The following is a 17,809-nucleotide window of genomic DNA, read 5'->3' as shown; positions in this document are numbered from 1 at the left end:
ATTTCTTTGACTAGCGAGCTTTCGGATGAAGCCTTGGCACGTGGTGTGTGATCATGGCGTGATGTCTCCCTGGGAAACTGGTTTAGTGTGACGTGTTAAAAGAACTCATTCCACCGTCTAAAAGAACACCGGCGATTGAGAAAAAACGGTTCCCAAGTTGGCCGGTAATGATGGAGGCTTAAGAGGACACCTTACATGGCGGCGTGGGGAGTTGAGCGTTTCTTTGTTGCTTAACAGTCGACATAATCGGCACGAGAACTGATCAGGGTGTTTTTCATTGTTTTTCGACGGGCGGGAACTACATGTACGTCGTTATCTCTAAAACTTCTCACTTTAACTTCACAGAGAATGGGTTTGTTTAATGTAGCAGTTAGCGGAATATATCAACATTGATTATTGCGATACCATTATTTCCCTGAAACGGCTCTCGACATGTTCTCTGTGGTCCCGTTTGTGATGCAATGGTAGCCTAACGAGTGATTGGCACCCGTACTCGTACAACATGTAACCCAGTGTATAAAGGGTGACAGGGTGGGTCTCACGTAAAGGTCAAACCACTCTATATCAAATCTCCCAAGCATCTATCGGCCCCCGTGACATGCCATATCTCCCTGTACCATATTGAGTGTCAAAGTGAAACTCACTGTGCTAAGAGGGTATGGGCCAATCAGAACCTTTATTGTTCATCGAGTCACGCTGTTTCACGGCGATGAGAAGACTTTCAATATTTCTCATTGTCCCTGGAGATGCTATGTGAAGAAGGCTATTTTAGGTATTTGATGCAGTACTAGGAGGCGTTCAAAAGAATCTTTCTGTATTGGAAATGTGAGATGGTGACTGTTAGCTCTAAGCGACACCGAACATGGTTGGTAATCATGCACACTAGTGACTGAATATCGCTTCCAATGACTCGAGCGACTTGCTAAAGGAATAAATGCCATTTAGGCCACGCAGCAACCTTGAGCTTTAAGGTGATCGCCGAGTAGCTCGTAAAATTTCAAGCATTTATATAAATACATCCCCCATTCTACATTGACAGTAGAATGCAGAGAAGGCAGATTGCTGAGGAATAAATCGTTACCCTAACCCGGAAAAACTTTCTTAGTCCAAAACATTTTTCACTGGTTTTTTGTTTTCTGCTCAAAATGAACCAAATCATCAGTCCCAAAACTTTTTGACTTTGAAAATTTTTCAAAATTTTGAACTGACTGAAAGTTGAAAAGATTTCTAAGTCCAAATTTTTTTCCACTGGTTTTTTTTCTGCTCAAAATGGACTAACATCATCAGTCCCAAATTTTTTTTTTCAGATAACCCATATTTCCTCTCAGTTTGTTGCTGAACATTTACCCGGGCTAGAATGCAAACATGCACATGGTGCTCAACAACTGGCCACGATACCTGCCAACAGTTAGCAATTTATCTTGAGATTCTTACTCTAACAGTATTTACAGCTTCAGTACCTGTGCCCCCCTCCCCCATTCCAATCTTTGCTTAGAATCAATCCATTACTTGGAAGATGAACGGGGGAACTGGTAGGCGCACGTTTCCACAGCGTTCGATCCTAGCCTTATTGATTGATAGGCTGACTGCGTTCGTAGATACTCAGCAGGTGAATGGAAATCCAATGGTTTTTTGAGAACCATTCAATTCACATTTGCTCATGGTCATATCCTGGTGGTTTGCCTGAGCTTGGTGTGGTCAGAGTTTTTCTTGGTGCGGTGATGAGTTTGGAGTTCCTGACCGAGAGTGTGTTGGTTGGAAGCCTGTAAGTGTCATGCAACTGCTTCGTTGTACTTTAGAGCTCTGAGGTACCAGCTCTGCGTCTAGTGGCTTTTCCCGACCTTTGACCTGCAGTATATCTGGTGTCATGCTGAGGTGCTGACGGGATCTAGTACTTTGAAATGTGCATTCATAGAACACGGCAACATCTTATTCTTCTTGCAAAGAAGAATAGCTGTTCAACGTCCTCAAGGCGAGTTGGGTTTTCCTTCAGAAGGGGTGGGCTGGGGCGTCTTATGATGTAGCCTCTTCATATTTCCCAGATCGATATAGGGCTTTCTACCAGAGTTGTACTTTTGTTGCTATTGAGCTATCTCCGTCAAATCCCCCAGTGGTATCACCTGGCATAGCGGAATAGAGGGAGTTATGAGGATTGTAGCTCAGTTTGGCGTCAATTCACCAAACGGGTGAGTTTAGTACTCGATGTCAACGCACCGAGTGTCCCGAGAATCACTGTGGGAAACCTAAACCCTCAGCGCAGATATCGGATACAGACACTGTTATTAAGCATTCCTGACCCTGTTCTTGAACTCATGTTCATATCTGGTCAAAGGGTTTACATTGATGCTCAAAAACGATGCGAAAAAGTGATATCCTGACTTGGAACGATCTGTTGTTTGAAATGATTGACAGATGGCTTCCTCTTTAAGATGTCAGGCCACTCGAAATGATGCGATGATTCCACTCGGCTAACCCTCAGCCACAACGGAAGAACGAATCTGATGTCTGAGTCGATGATTGAAAAATCAATGAAGGATATTTCTAAAATTATTCAAGGATTAGATTGAGTACATGCCGTGGAGTTGGTATGAGGACTTGTTCTTTGTTGATATACAGACAATTTTTAACGGGGAATATTCGCACTTTTGTAATCAAAATCGAAAAGATGATCTTCCTTGACAACTGAAATGTCGAATTTATACCAACTAATTTTTAACTTCCCTAGATTAAGCTTCAAATGAACGGCAGGTATCTAGCATCTCATGACGGTGCGATACAGTCATGATAAAGGGGTATTGCGCATAGTCCCGGGGAATAGTCATATGGGCGACATTGAAACAGGGTTAATCAAACCCTATAGCTGTTTCAAGTGAGTCCTAATATAACAGCATCATGCTGTATTCCGCGCACGAGAGCCTCCAAGTACCATGAAAGGGTACATGGCCATCGGTTCTCCATGGAGACCAACTCGTATCGATAAAGCAGTCGGAATGATGTGAGAAAAACAGTTTCGCAACAGAGCCGAATTCCGAATGTAAAAACAACAATCGTCGATGGAATGTATATTGACTTTGAAAATGTGTTTTAGGCGGCGAAGTGCTACAGAAGGAGATGATTTAGCGCTGAGAATGTGATGAAGATCTCGTGAGGTCGTCTGCTTCCAGACCAACATGAAGCTGACGACACCACTGAATGAAGTTGTCAGGAAAACCGACCACAGAAGAAGAGCATGCACTAGGGACATCAAGGAAAGGCTACAGCCAGCTTCCTCTGTTTCAATCTGACCATTATCTTACTGCATGTCAAAGCCACCTCCACATCCTGTGTTATACATGTTGATCAGCTCTCCATGGAGACGGGAGAATATCGACAGTAGCCCTGACATACCGGATGAAAGCATATCTGCATCGCTGCCAAGCAACCCTGGTAAGGGTCGCGTTAAAGCTCCAACTCCAGATGATGAATGGCCATTCTCATAGTAGTATGTGATGAATCACGGCTGGAAGGGGATCACAGTTTCACCGCAAACGTTAATAGACTTGGAAGTAGACTATTTTACCAGTCTCCTACATTCAATCATTACCAGCGGGGCGGAGGTTACCTGGACTAACTTGGAAGTCAAGGGTCGCCTTCAAAGCTTCTCCTGAAGATGGATGTTCCTGTCATGCCTGTCTAAGTGATGATAACGCGATGAACCACAACAAGAAGATAGGTTTGACTGAATATCAATCGTCACGGATGACCATCAGAGCAGCAGCCAGAACTGGTCGGATCTGTGTGGCTCGGCCAGGCGAGGATCGCGTGAAAAGCCTCGACCGGACATGATGATTGTTCCTGGTGGATAAGGGATTATTGTAACGCCTGGGTGACCCTGGGTCTCTCGATAGTGCCCTGAAGGTAGACTCAGCATTCACACTCGATCATCCAAAGAGGACTTTTAAAGGATCGGTTTTCAAGAAGTTCAAAGGAAGGGACACTGTCTGCTTATAAATATAGTAGTAGATTATTGGACGCTTCGGCGGCCATCATTGCGACCAGGTTCTGTAATAGACATCATCCACCCAACGCGAATGGCTGCGATAACTGCATCAGCGAAGGACAGAATCACAGGTCCACTGATAAACTGTCTGGCTAGACATAACCATCATCAATAGTTGAGGCTTTCGCTTCCCTTAGCCCGTTAGACATGGTCATAGATGTCACGGACAGTAATGACCCTGAGACCCACACTCACGCACTTCCTGTAAGTTGTTGTTTTTAAAACTCCTTCCCTCCTCGCCGGAGGTTTCTCCTCACCACCATGACTACGATCTGATATATCGTGTTTCGTGGTCGCGTGATATTTGCTAAGCTCATTCTTTCTTTGGGCACTTTGATATTCAGAATATACATTGTATAATGTTCTAGGATTCGGGTACTGAAAGGCGAAAAAGAAAGAGAACGTCAGCTCAATATCGTTAATTGGGTTGGATGCTGGAAGTGTATACAAATCATTGTGTTGAAAACGAATACTGCCTGATGCAAATATTTGTAAATGAACATCGATTTCACAATGAATGAGAGCATAGCGCCTTTGTCACCAATCTGAATTTCTGACATAATGTTCAATAATTTGCTAAACCAGTGATGGCATTCATTAGGAATGTATCGATCGGGCTATCTTGAACAGTGTTATCTTAAATAGTGTGCAAAAGTTGATGTTTCTGATGGAAATTACTTCTTCATTGAAATAATGTTAGTCATCATTAGATTATTCAACCAGCTAATGAGGGTAGCGTTGTACATTATTCAGCTGATACCTTTGTAATGGGGATGATTCAGGTATTTCATTCAGACAATAAAAAGGTAATTGCAATTAGCAAGGATTCTGTCTGTTATGACGAGTGTCAGTAACGCAAATGAGAATTGTCGTGTCCCTCACACATTCTGAACGTTAATGTGGTATTGTTTAATAAAGTAAAGACATCGTGAACGTTTGACGTTATATTATTCTCTGCAGGCTTCTGATGTTGCCGATGATGAACAAATAATGGTGCATGTTGTCTCATTGGGACTGAAATGCATAGCATTTGATGAAAGCTTTTAGCGTGTGCACATATTGTGTATGTTTGTTGATCAGTAACGTACGCGCCTGTAGTCCGATGTTTTCATTAACATGGTCTTTATGTCTTTTGGATGACAAAGAAGAAAAAGTCTTTTTGCTCAAGGGACTGGAGATGATTAATGCCCATAGCATCTTACATTCCTGCTACATTGTCTCCAGCAGCCAATTTTCCCCACTCGGGATGATTGCGAAATTTCTTCTCGACATCAGCAAATACTGCTCTCATTGAACGTCTACAAATTTTATCTAATCTTTACCTGGTGGTTTCAATGGCTTAATAGATTGCAAGTTCTTATCATTCTTCGTCATCTAAACATTTCTATTTTTATTAAGTGATGTGATCACCTTACTCATCACGATAAAAGCAAGTTCGCCCTGCCCCAGACATGTTGTCACGAAGGATAGCTGTTAGGATTTGACCCACAGCCTCAGAGGACGGTCAGTGAATAGATGAAGAAGCATAGTGCATCTGACCTTTGACCCACAGCCTCAGAGGACGGTCAGTGAATAGACGAAGAAGCATAGTGCATCTGACCTTTGACCCACAGCCTCAGAGGACGGTCAGTGAATAGACGAAGAAGCAGCTGACCTTTGACTTTCAGATTTTTGATGCTGCATAGAATAAGTTCAGATTAGTTCTCCGCTTTCCTCTCTTGTTATCATGAAGACGTCTTTGTGGCTTCCTTAGCATAACCAGGGTCGGTTATGATATCTCGGATCGAGAATTACAATAAAGGTCTTCTAAATATTTGATGTATTGCTAATAGAATAATGATGTCTTAGGAGCACAAAGGAATGATGATAAGTCTGTCTGGTGTAACTTACAAAGGATAGGAGATGCTGGTGGGTTTCTAGACCTTGTTTATATCACCACATCCAGGGGTTTGGAAAGAGTTTCAGGCTAAAAGTATAAACATCAACTATATGTGATCCTGCCTTAAAGTACAGTTGAGACATGGGTTTATATGTCAACCTGTCATGGAGTATGACTGAGATATGTATATCCTGATCAGTACCGAGAGTTGTTGTGAAAATGTCGTCAAATAAAATCAAAGCCACAGCCATTCATTAGTCTTTACTGACACGAGTCAACACAAGCATGTGACCTGCCGACTAGGGGACCATCACTCGGGTCTGGTTGGATACCCCAGAAATGCCTCTTGACTCGTGTATCGAGACCAGGCCTGAGGACTTATAGTTCTTTGGCTGATGGACACGTGACACATGGTTTCAACGCTTTGCCGGGTGACGATAAGCTTTTGGATGTGAGATAACGTCTGGACTGTTGTGTGCTACTCGGTTTGGTTTGGTCCATCTTCACTCCATGGATCCAATACGATCACCGGCTTTACAAAAGCAAATACCTGGCCTCCTCATTAACGAGTTGTTTATATTAACAACAGTCGACCGATTGACCAATGATATGTGATCAATATATCACTAATTTATCGATGCTCGCCGAGTAATGAGATCTGGTTATAGCTTCGTGAGTGGTTTACTAGAAGTGATTTCCCTTGGGTAGGCCTACTAATGAAGCAAGTGTAAGAGAAGCCATAGTTCAACACCCACCATATAGATTTCAGAATATATCACATAGTTGCATCTCTTTCTTTTTTGTGAAATAAATTGCCTTCTCACATGTCTCAAACCGCGAAGGGTCCACGTGACTAAGTACCTGATGGACTGATTCAACAGCGCGCTTTAAACATCAGGACACAAAGGGTTCCGAGATCACTAAGTCCATTGACGAGCTCGAAACACTCACTGTTATAAAGGTCTGGATTGGACTAATGCATTAACTCAAAAACAATAAACTGAAAACCTATTAAAGCCAAAAGACTCAACAATACAAAATTGATTCGCAATTAAAACATCGGCTTATCCCAAGATTTTCCATATTGTAAAGTAAAGCGGCGCGTTTAACTCGGCATAAATCATACAGCACGCATGATCCAGATTATAATGCTGTAAAAACAAAACTAATTCATCAGAACATGTTTTGTAGCGGTGACATTTAGATCGGGAAAAGTGGTGATATCGAGAAATGGAGTCTTGAATAGCGCATGCCGGGCAGAATGAAAAGTGTCCCTTTTTGAGAGCGGATAAATCATGTCGAAAAAAAGGAAAATAGATGTATTGAGGCGAATCTCGAAGTTTTAGATGAAATATAACATTTTATTTAAATGTTGCATTTTCTGTCTCAAACCACCAAGAACCTGAGTGCCATTTCCCGTGAAACAGACTATAGTCCAAGCATCGCATCATACATAGGTTGTGAACGTTGAATTAACATAGAAGGCTGGATTCCACAGCAGCGGGAAACCCAACGGTTTTGCCGCTTTCACAGACATTTTGATCAGTAACCACTGTCGAGCCAATAACTGAAATCGCTGCTGTGTTGGTCCTAAATTTAACCAATTATGATCAGTCACACGACAGACCTACAGTACAGCAGTCGGTGATCACACTAGTCGATATAGAGTTTGGTAAAACTTCTTTTGACCATCGTCAACGAAGATGCTGACTCAGAATAGCGGCAGAATACACTAAAATCGCAATACATGTCGTCCGAATCGTTATAATCAAGGCGAACCCTGCGCGCCCTTTTGATACGACCCCGGTTTTTCATCTGCAATCAATGAAAACCCTTTCTGTTAAAGCTACAAACATAACGTCTTCTAATGCATCCCTTTTTCCCCAACACACTCAACACAACTTCTAGCTAAGATGGCTGAAAATGAAGCCAACTGTGACACCATGGCATTTTCCAGTCATGAATTGATATTTTCGACTGATTTTAGATTCGGTACAGTTTTTTGGTTGCATTTTACATCCATGAAAACCCGTTTCCAGAATTCCTGAAACCATGGAAACAGCTTCAACCAATGCATCACATCGATTACCATCTTACTAAAACTACAATTAACAAATGCAGCTGAAAATAAAGCAAAATGAAAAGGAAAGATGCCTACCTCCGCCGCTTTCGCGTTGCTGTTCGACGCCATCTTGAATGGCTCGACTTGAATACTTGTGACGTCACAAACTCGATCTCAATGGGCTGACATGCCAGCACACGAAACTCCCCAAGCGAAATGTTACTAACTCACAAAATAAATAGTCGCCGACTAAAATAGATTTAATAATTTTATATTCCTAATGTATTCGTACGAATATTTGTACTATTTCATTCCTAAAATATATCCGTGAGTAAATTTATCTTCTACACAAAATCAATCCAGCAGAGAAAAATTGATGTGGTCCCATCAGTTAAGGTCGACGTTGCGTGTAATGCTCGTGTCCCGCTGTGTTGACACTCTAATTGAGTAATCCCTGAAAGCGACTTTGGAACCTTTAGAGACGCTGATAAACTATATGTTCCGATTTCATCAGTTTGTTGCCAATTTCAAAATGATCCTTGGAGAGTATGCTCGCATTCGTTTCACGAGAGCACGCCAGACACCTAATCACTATTAGCTTTCTAGTTTCTGTGCTGAATCTAAATTTGCGCAGACACTGTTGACTAAACAAATCCAGCTCTTATTCAAGCCTTCTTCCTGACACAGGATCGGCGAAGATGTAGCTATTTCAACAGTTCCACAGATGAAACCCCGCGGTAACCTTGACTACCTGCCGTCTGCTTCGGAGCCAGGGCGGAGTGATGCTGCTCAGATTCTGCTGGTGTAATCCGCCTCGAACCCAGGCGTTGCTCGCTCGGAACCGGTATCGATGGAGATTGGAACACTCGTTGTGATATTGGTATAACTGGCATCGCCTGATCACAGAGTGATTTCTCTGTTGGTCTACCAAGTGGCAAGGTCTGAACTTGCGATGGAGCGGAATGGAAGACGGGAAACACCAAGTATGAAACGGACCACAGCTTGGTCTTGGCGCTGGCTAATTACTCACGATCTATTGATGAATGGCCTCAGACCAAATCAATAAAAAGTAGGATTTGGCAATGGTAGATACGTAACTTACCGATGGTGAAAATGACGAAGGTTAAATACAATGCAGACATTTTGATTGTCACCGATCGATGTTGATTTCTCTGAACCAAATAGACCTCTCTTTGACTGATGATGGTAGCGATCGTCTTCACCGGTCACCAGAACAGTTAAGAGAATGATCATTGATACCAAAAATATATAGTGCGAGCCTGATACATTCTTGTTAATACCAATGGTTGTTATTTTGATACTCAATTGAGCCTTAATTGAAATTCATCCAAAAACATATATGATTGATGTTATTGATGTTATGCCTCAATCCGACTGGGCACCTCGGAAGGTTCTTCCTTTCTCTCCACAGCGTGACTTTAAGGCTATATACTCGTGTTTAGAATCTAAACCATCTTGACTCTCATGCGTTTGCGTCACCAGTATCGAGCTCCACAAACTCCAGTTGGGGTGAGTGATTTAGCCCTTTAATCCGACCAAAAGTCCGAATTGCCGTGAAAAGACGAATGCTGCCATGATTTCTGTCAAGAAATTGATTGCGGAAAATTTGTCAAGCTACAGATCTGTTCAAAATGAAGAAACATCATCAACCCCCCTAAAATTTTGGCCTTGAAATTTTTTCACAAGAATTTTTTGACTTTGAAAATTTTGCAGAATTTTGAACTTATGAAAAAATTCGACTCAGAAAGATGAAAGAATTTTTAAGTCCAAATATTTTTTTCACTTGTTTTTTTTTCTGCTCAAAATGAGGAAACATCATCAGTCCAAAAAAATTTTTGACTTTGAAAATTTTTCAGAATTTTGAACTTATGGAAAAAATCAACTCTGAAGGATGAAAAAATTTCTGAGTCTTTTTTTCAATTTTTTTTTCTGCTCAAAATGAAGAAACACCATCAGCCTCAAAACGTTTTTGGCTTTGAAAATTTTTCAGAATTTTAAACTTATGAAATAGTTCAACAATTTTTGCGGGAAAAGTTAATCATGCATTTTGTCTCCGGATTTTCAACTTCATCAACCCGACCATTCAACCTCGGTCCCATTAGTGGTCGTGTTACTAGGGTTCGACTGTACTTTTTGTTGATATTGACTTTGGCAATGATAGCATTTGACCCATTCTAATCCTGCCACTATGGAAATAGTCGATTACTTTATTCGGATGAAAATGTCCCTGTGTCATTGAGGATGGGTCTGGTTGATTCCAGTTTCTCAGCTGTGACAAAACCTCTTAACAAATCATTGTTTGTATGGTATTTGACTTATTCAGACAAATGTCGTTGTCGCTGATGGGTATCAATCATTTTGTGTCCTGTATTATCGCCACTAACAATGAAAGCAATGTCTACTGCTAATAGATACAAACGTGCTAATGATTCTATTCACCTTGTTTATACATGTACATCATCAAGACATTTCATCGTGTATCAGGAAAACACTCAGACAGGTCATTCATAACCTTTATAACAAGGGAATGGAAAATTACAAAAGTTTTTGTTATGCGATATTGTGTGATAAGTGTTACCATAAAGATTATGCGATATTGTGTGATAAGTGTTACCATAAAGATTCAGCTGTCCGTTTATTATCCCTGGCCGGTTGTGGCTTATCAACCTCACTGGAACCTCTTTCGTGGAGATGTTTTCAAGATTTTCCCTGATAACTTTTTTATAAGACCGAGGTGGTGGACGAATGGTCTTCCTTTTTTGTGGCCACCCTGTATTCAATTATTTTCTTCCAGTGAAGATGGGAAGCAGTTGCTCCGCAGTCGACCGAGGTAAGAGCGGGTCATGTGACCAGGCAACGTCACCTGACGGCGATGATATACGTTTGTCGCGAGACTTCAACGTGAATGACATTGCAACATATTGTACACTGCTATACTGGCAGGTAAGTTTGTTTCATCCTTATTCATCCATCCGTTATGTCTTGAGTTACATCCAGTCCATGTCAGCTAGGCCATGACACCCTGTCACTGCACACACTGGCCTTCATGTACATGATAGTTAATATTCAACTTGGTAGGCGGCGCCTCTGGAATTTCGTAGGAGACACATTTTCTCATACAATTTTTCCTTTACGTAAGGTTTCAACTGTCCCAAGAGGACGAACCATGCATTCTCTTCATGATCCTTCAATGACAGGTCTGGCTGAGTCAGTCTGATTAGGTCTCTTTATGTGGTAGATCTGGACCAGGAAGCCCCACCAAACCGCCATCAATGGGGTCACGGTTGCCGAGGCCAGAGACTAACCACCAGGCGAGGTATCACTCACCGTGTGACTATAACTAAAGCAGTCACAATCGGCCGATACACGCTCTTACAACTAATATTTCACTGGTCCATTCTGCGGAAATCGAAGTTGCTCATAAATAGGCATGGCGCCCGCTTCACCTGTCGCCTCGGCCAACCCTTGATCAGTTGAAGATTGATTATTATATGTACTGAAATGAAAAAGAGCGGCGGATAAGTAGAAATCTTCTCTGAGAGTCCCGTGAGTGTCATGTGACCGTGTCCTTATCCCAACAAAAATATAAATAATCATGAGCTCGAATTCGGACGCCATCTCTTTCTACGCGTGCGCTCGGCTGTTACGCTCACCTAAGACTGACAATGGAGTGTTTCACGTCGAATGGCCTTTCATAGATATCGTCGTCAAATTTTGTCTTGATTTATTTGTTTCATTCATCATCTTATCATTTGGTAAATAATCTCTTCAATGCCTTTATTATTGGCCGACTACAAGGCCTGAATACTGACCTGATTTACATTCACGCTGTATTCATTTAATAACATGTATGTACTTCTTTGCTCAGAAAGAAGAAAAATGGAACCATTTCAGATTGGATATATAGAGCTGAATCTCAACATTTTAATGAAATCAATCATTCTGAACTTCCTGTCGAGTGAAATGTTGGACAAAACCTCGCCTGTGCCTCAGTTTTGGTCTAAAGTTTAGCCCCACCCTGGTGGTTTTAGTGAGACAGCCAATACCTCCAGTGAGGTATTACTACCTACTGGGGCAGACGCGAGTGGCCAGTCTACCACCATCTTTAGGCTGTAACTACCTCTGTGTAACTACCTACTGGGGCAGACGCGAGTGGCCAGTCTACCACCATCTTTAGGCTGTAACTACCTCTGTGTAACTACCGTCTGGGGCAGACGCGAGTGGCCAGTCTACCACCATCTTTAGGCTGTAACTACCTCTGTGTAACTACCTACTGGGTCTGACGCGAGTGGCCAGTCTACCACCATCTTTAGGCTGTAACTACCTCTGTGTAACTACCTACTGGGGCAGACGCGAGTGGCCAGTCTACCACCATCTTTAGGCTGTAACTACCTCTGTGTAACTTCCTACTGGGGCAGACGCGAGTGGCCAGTCTACCACCATCTTTAGGCTGTAAAAACCTCTGTGCAACTACCTACTGGGTCTGACGCGAGTGGCCAGTCTACCACCATCATTAGGCTGTAAAAATCTCTGTGTAACTACCTACTGGGTCTGACGCGAGTGGCCAGTCTACCACCATCTTTAGGCTGTAACTACTTCTGTGTAACTACCTACTGGGGCAGACGCGAGTGGCCAGTCTACCACCATCTTTAGGCTGTAACTACCTCTGTGTAACTACCTACTGGGGCAGACGCGAGTGGCCAGTCTACCTCCATCTTTAGGCTGTAACTACCTCTGTGTAACTACCTACTGGGGCAGACGCGAGTGGCCAGTCTACCACCATCTTTAGGCTGTAACTACCTCTGTGTAACTACCTACTGGGGCAGACGCGAGTGGCCAGTCTACCACCATCTTTAGGCTGTAACTACCTCTGTGTAACTACCTACTGGGGCAGACGCGAGTGGCCAGTCTACCACCATCTTTAGGCTGTAACTACCTCTGTGTCCATAACTACCTACTGGGGCTGACGCGAGTGGCCAGTCTACCACCATCTTTAGGCTGTAACTACCTCTGTGTAACTACCTACTGGGTCTGACGCGAGTGGCCAGTCTACCACCATCTTTAGGCTGTAACTACCTCTGTGTAACTACCTTTGCGGCAAAGTCTTGATTCACGAAAGAAATACAACACGACTTACACATTTTCGAAGCCGGTTAGCACTCTGACAGGTGAACTCTCGGGAGATCTGTCGGATCGACTCCTTTGAGCGGCGAGCTGGGAGCCCATCACCGAAGCGACGACTACCAAAACAAGGAAGAAAAACCCAGCAAGTGTTCCGCCCACGATGGCTCTGAAAATGAAGTGTTTTCGTTAGAATCTATTAATTCCCGTCTAGGACAGTGCTTGGCCTATCGAATACTTACACTTATTCTAGGTTCCTGTTTGTGACAGTGCTAGGCCTATCGAATACTTACACTTATTCTAGGTTCCTATTTGTGACAGTGCTTGGCCTATCGAATACTTACACTTATTCCAGGTTCCTGTTTGTGACAGTGCTTGGCCTATCGAATACTTACACTTATTCTAGGTTCCTGTTTGTGACAGTGCTTGGCCTATCGAATACTTACACTTATTCTAGGTTCCTGTTTGTGACAGTGCTAGGCCTATCGAATACTTACACTTATTCTAGGTTCCTGTTTGTGACAGTGCTTGGCCTATCGAATACTTACACCTATTCCTGGTTTAAGCAGATTATACGGTGATGTACTATGTAGTCATTCTGCCAATATGGCATTGTCTTAGAAAACGCATTGATAATGAAACGCATAGATGATTGTAGCTACCATATTCATTCCAATTTTGTCGAGTCGTCTGATTAAATTGCAAATATCCTCACTTCTGACCATTACGTTTATAAATTAATGCTGTTATGGAAATAAACGTACCGAGCTAGCCAGAATATGTCAGGCCATTACCAGCCGAAAGTTGGCACGGCATCGGGCCGATGCTGGCAGCCGATATCGGCCCAATGTCGATTTTCTATCGGTGCGATATCAGCCAAGTTGTGCCAAGAATAGTATGGGCCTTGAGACTATACTGTATTATATAGCCGCTCTGGAATATGGTCTAACATTATGTCATTCGGATGATCCAATTGTTACCCTTCATTTCTTCTCCACAATTCTCTCAGTGAGACCATGGGAGATGGTGGGAGATGGTAGGCGATGGTAAAGGGTAACCCTCCCAGGATAGTCAAAAAGCCCAAAGTCGTTTACACAGCCTTTGTGAAGTGGCTTGTAGTCTTCAAAGAGCTCAGTGAGACCATGGGAGATGGTAGGCGATGGTAAAGGGTAACCCTCCCAGGATAGTCAAAAAGCCCAAAGTCGTTTACACAGCCTTTGTGAAGTGGCTTGTAGTCTTCAAAGAGCTCAGTGAGACCATGGGAGATGGTAGGCGATGGTAAAGGGTAACCCTCCCAGGATAGTCAAAAAGCCCAAAGTCGTTTACACAGCCTTTGTGAAGTGGCTTGTAGTCTTCTAAGAGCTCAGTGAGACCATGGGAGATGGTTGGAGATGGTGAAGGGTAACCCTCCCCAGGGTAGTCAAAAAGCCCAAAGTCGTTTACACAGCCTTTGTGAAGTGGCTTGTAGTCTTCAAAGAGCTCAGTGAGACCATGGGAGATGGTAGGCGATGTAAAGGGTAACCCTCCCCAGGGTAGTCAAAAAGCCCAAAGTCGTTTACACAGCCTTTGTGAAGTGGCTTGTAGTCTTCAAAGGGCCCCGATTGTGGCTGGAGTTGGCCGTGTTAAAATCAAATTCTTTACAATAATAACCAAAAATATTTCCTCATCCGATTGGTTTTTGTAATGAAGTGAGTCGTTTCTTCTAGCAACCCGTACATTAAAGTGGGCTGCACGTTTTGCAATATTACGTGTTATTTCGGTAAAGGGCGATATTGTGTACTTTTCTGAATTTTAAAAAATATAAATTTTCTGTTACTTCTAAAATTTTCTCTTTACGGCAGCCAAACTGCCCGATCTTGGCCCAGCACATCGGCTGAGCCTGGAGTCAGGCAAAGGAACATATCTTGCCGAGACTGGCCCGATACCAGCCAAATGCCGGCACCTTTGAGTAAACACTGGAGGGAAAGTGGCGAAATTGGCCCGACATCGGCCTTTTTTGCCTCGCTCTGCCATAACTCAGCCGATATCGGGCCAAAGTTACATGTTACCTGGGTCGTGTGTGAACGTATGGAAGGGAGGTAAAGTGTTGCTCTTAGAGCTGAATGCTCCTCTGAGCTTTTGAAATCGTAATGGACATTCATGCTTACCCGGTGCTGGAATATGTAGTGCAGTTGAAGAAGCTTGACCAATATCGACTGCTGCTGTATGAAATCCAGTCACTCAGACTACTGCTCAAACTACTCGACAGATAGCTACTCCGGCTGGAACTCGACCAGGAACTTCTACTGCTGCTACTGAGGTAGACGGTCCACTGAGACGTATCACAGCAGTACGACCAACCAGACGTGATTGGGCAGCATCTTGCATGGCTAATGTGGTTGCATTCATTGACTTTCGTCCCCATGGAGCACCTAAATGATATGCAGCATGTGGCACTGGAGTAAGTTCCGGACGAACAACATCCGTGGAAAGGGTGTGCTGTGTTGTACCAGCAGCGATAGGGCATAGGGCCACCTTTACACTCATGAAATTTTGAGAAAGTACTCCATGTCGATTGTCCGGCACAACCTGTAATGAAGATCTTATTTGAGCATGTAAGTGTGATTAGAAAAGTGGGCCAACAAGCACCATGTTAGTGACAGGCCAGAGTCTGACATATGGAAAGGAGGCTCAGGTCTGAAGGTGCTTTTAAAAGATGTTGCTGTATCGACTCCGGCCATTTACAAGGTTTACAATGTTTACAAGAAGATGGGCTAGAGTTAGGGTTAGGGTCAGACTCATAGTCCAGTTAGAGTTAGGGTTAGGGTCAGACTCATAGTCCAGTTAGAGTTAGGGTTAGGGTCAGACTAGTCCAGTTAGAGTTAGGGTTAGGGTCAGACTCATAGTCCAGTTAGAGTTAGGGTTAGGGTCAGACTCATAGTCCAGTTAGAGTTAGGGTTAGGGTCAGACTAGTCCAGTTAGAGTTAGGGTTAGGGTCAGACTCATAGTCCAGTTAGAGTTAGGGTTTGGGTCAGACTCATAGTCCAGTTAGAGTTAGGGTTAGGGTCAGACTAGTCCAGTTAGAGTTAGGGTTAGGGTCAGACTCATAGTCCAGTTAGAGTTAGGGTTAGGGTCAGACTCATAGTCCAGTTAGAGTTAGGGTTAGGGTCAGACTCATAGTCCAGTTAGAGTTAGGGTTAGGGTCAGACTCATAGTCCAGTTAGAGTTAGGGTTAGGGTCAGACTCATAGTCCAGTTAGAGTTAGGGTTAGGGTCAGACTCATAGTCCAGTTAGAGTTAGGGTTAGGGTCAGACTCATAGTCCAGTTAGAGTTAGGGTTGGGGTCAGACTCATAGTCCACTCAAAGGCAATATACTGGTTCGATTCTGAGAACAATTATTCAGGTCTGTCCCTTCGACATAACATTTGAATGCGCAGATACTTGAGAACAGTGTCAATTGGTCGCGTGCTGCCAAACAAACTGCCAGGGTGAAATATTTTTTTCAAAACGCGAGGCAATGTTTTTTTGTCTTTGATGACACATTTTCAAGTTTTTCGAGAAACCACACATGTTCTTCACAAACTCAGCTGGCGCCTGTTCGAATGATATCGGGATTTTCCGATTTACAACTAGATGTCCTTAAAGTTTGCAAAAACACAGAAAGATGGACAGTAGAAAGTATGACAATTAGTTGCTAATATGCATAATCTTCAAAAACATAATCAACGTGAACTAGGTATAGGCGAAGAGATTACAGAAAAAATCGTTTGAATTTGATTTAGTTGGTTTTCAGGAAGTTGATCGTGCTGATATTTTTGAGACTGGCTAGCTGCCGGTATCAAATAATGGTTTGAGGACATCCACAGAAATGCTTGTCTCAACGTACTGTATCAGTTAATTGTGCCGTTTATGAATAAGATCGAGAGAATTCAGTAGACTTGCTTACCACTGACTATTAGAGCGGATATCCACAAGCATAGGGTCAATCCCAACATCATGATCAGGATGAATGTGCAAGTAATCAATAAACAAGTATCATGAAGTTTATCTTCGCTCCCTAATGTCGTCAAAGTGTTGAAATGACACCCAGTGTGATTTTCGATGACTTATCAAGTATGTTTCATCACTGGGAAACCAGCGCACCAATAGGAATCCACTTTGATATACATGTCATGTGTATGTAGAGTTTGTATTGAAACGCTCTGGTTCTGTTTTGAAACCTTTGTTGGAATTACATATCACATGAAAGATATTCCTGAAATCCAGGGTCGCTTCTTTAATAATCTCCTTTATGTTTACACAAGAAACATTGGCGTGTCTCAGTATTGGAGGCGCAGCTGACATCGAGACTAGAAACGGAGACGCTTTCAAGTTAGGCAACACACGACTGTCTCGAATTCAACCACATGGCCGACATAGGTCGAAAGCAGTGAATTCGTAAAGTACAAAAATAAAGTTTAATTATCTATTACATACTGGGTATGTTTGACTTGAGAAAGCGGCTTTGATGAATCAGTGTCGTCAGAATATGATTGTGGCATTGTTTCTGCCTTCCTTCTTCTTTCTTTTTTGTCTCCCCTTATCTGATTGGTTCTTATTTGGGCGTACTTTCTCACGTGGTTGTGATAACTTCAATTCCGCAATACCCATACTATAAGAGTAAGACACCCCATACTATAAGAGTAAGACACCCCATACTATAAGAGTA

The 17,809-nt window shown here is 42.8% G+C and overlaps 1 protein-coding gene across 1 annotated transcript in view; it reads right to left on the bottom strand.

The window, feature by feature from the left end:
- Window positions 1-17,254, bottom strand: part of LOC135502666 (sodium/potassium-transporting ATPase subunit alpha-like) — a 40,740-nt gene extending 23,486 nt beyond the window's left edge. Inside the window, exons 1-4 of the mRNA XM_064795638.1 lie at window positions 17,048-17,254; window positions 15,270-15,690; window positions 13,139-13,291; window positions 8,077-11,497 (exon numbers count right to left, since the gene is read on the bottom strand). Of these exons, the coding sequence (XP_064651708.1) occupies window positions 8,077-8,109 (33 nt within the window). The 5' untranslated portion in view covers window positions 8,110-11,497; window positions 13,139-13,291; window positions 15,270-15,690; window positions 17,048-17,254. The remainder of the gene's footprint in view (window positions 1-8,076; window positions 11,498-13,138; window positions 13,292-15,269; window positions 15,691-17,047) is intronic.
- Between the last annotated feature and the right edge of the window lie 555 nt (window positions 17,255-17,809).

The sequence above is a fragment of the Lineus longissimus genome, chromosome 18 (genome assembly GCF_910592395.1).
Source record: "Lineus longissimus chromosome 18, tnLinLong1.2, whole genome shotgun sequence".
NCBI classification, from domain to species: Eukaryota; Metazoa; Nemertea; class Pilidiophora; order Heteronemertea; family Lineidae; genus Lineus; species Lineus longissimus.
This window is presented reverse-complemented; position numbering and strand designations above follow the sequence as displayed.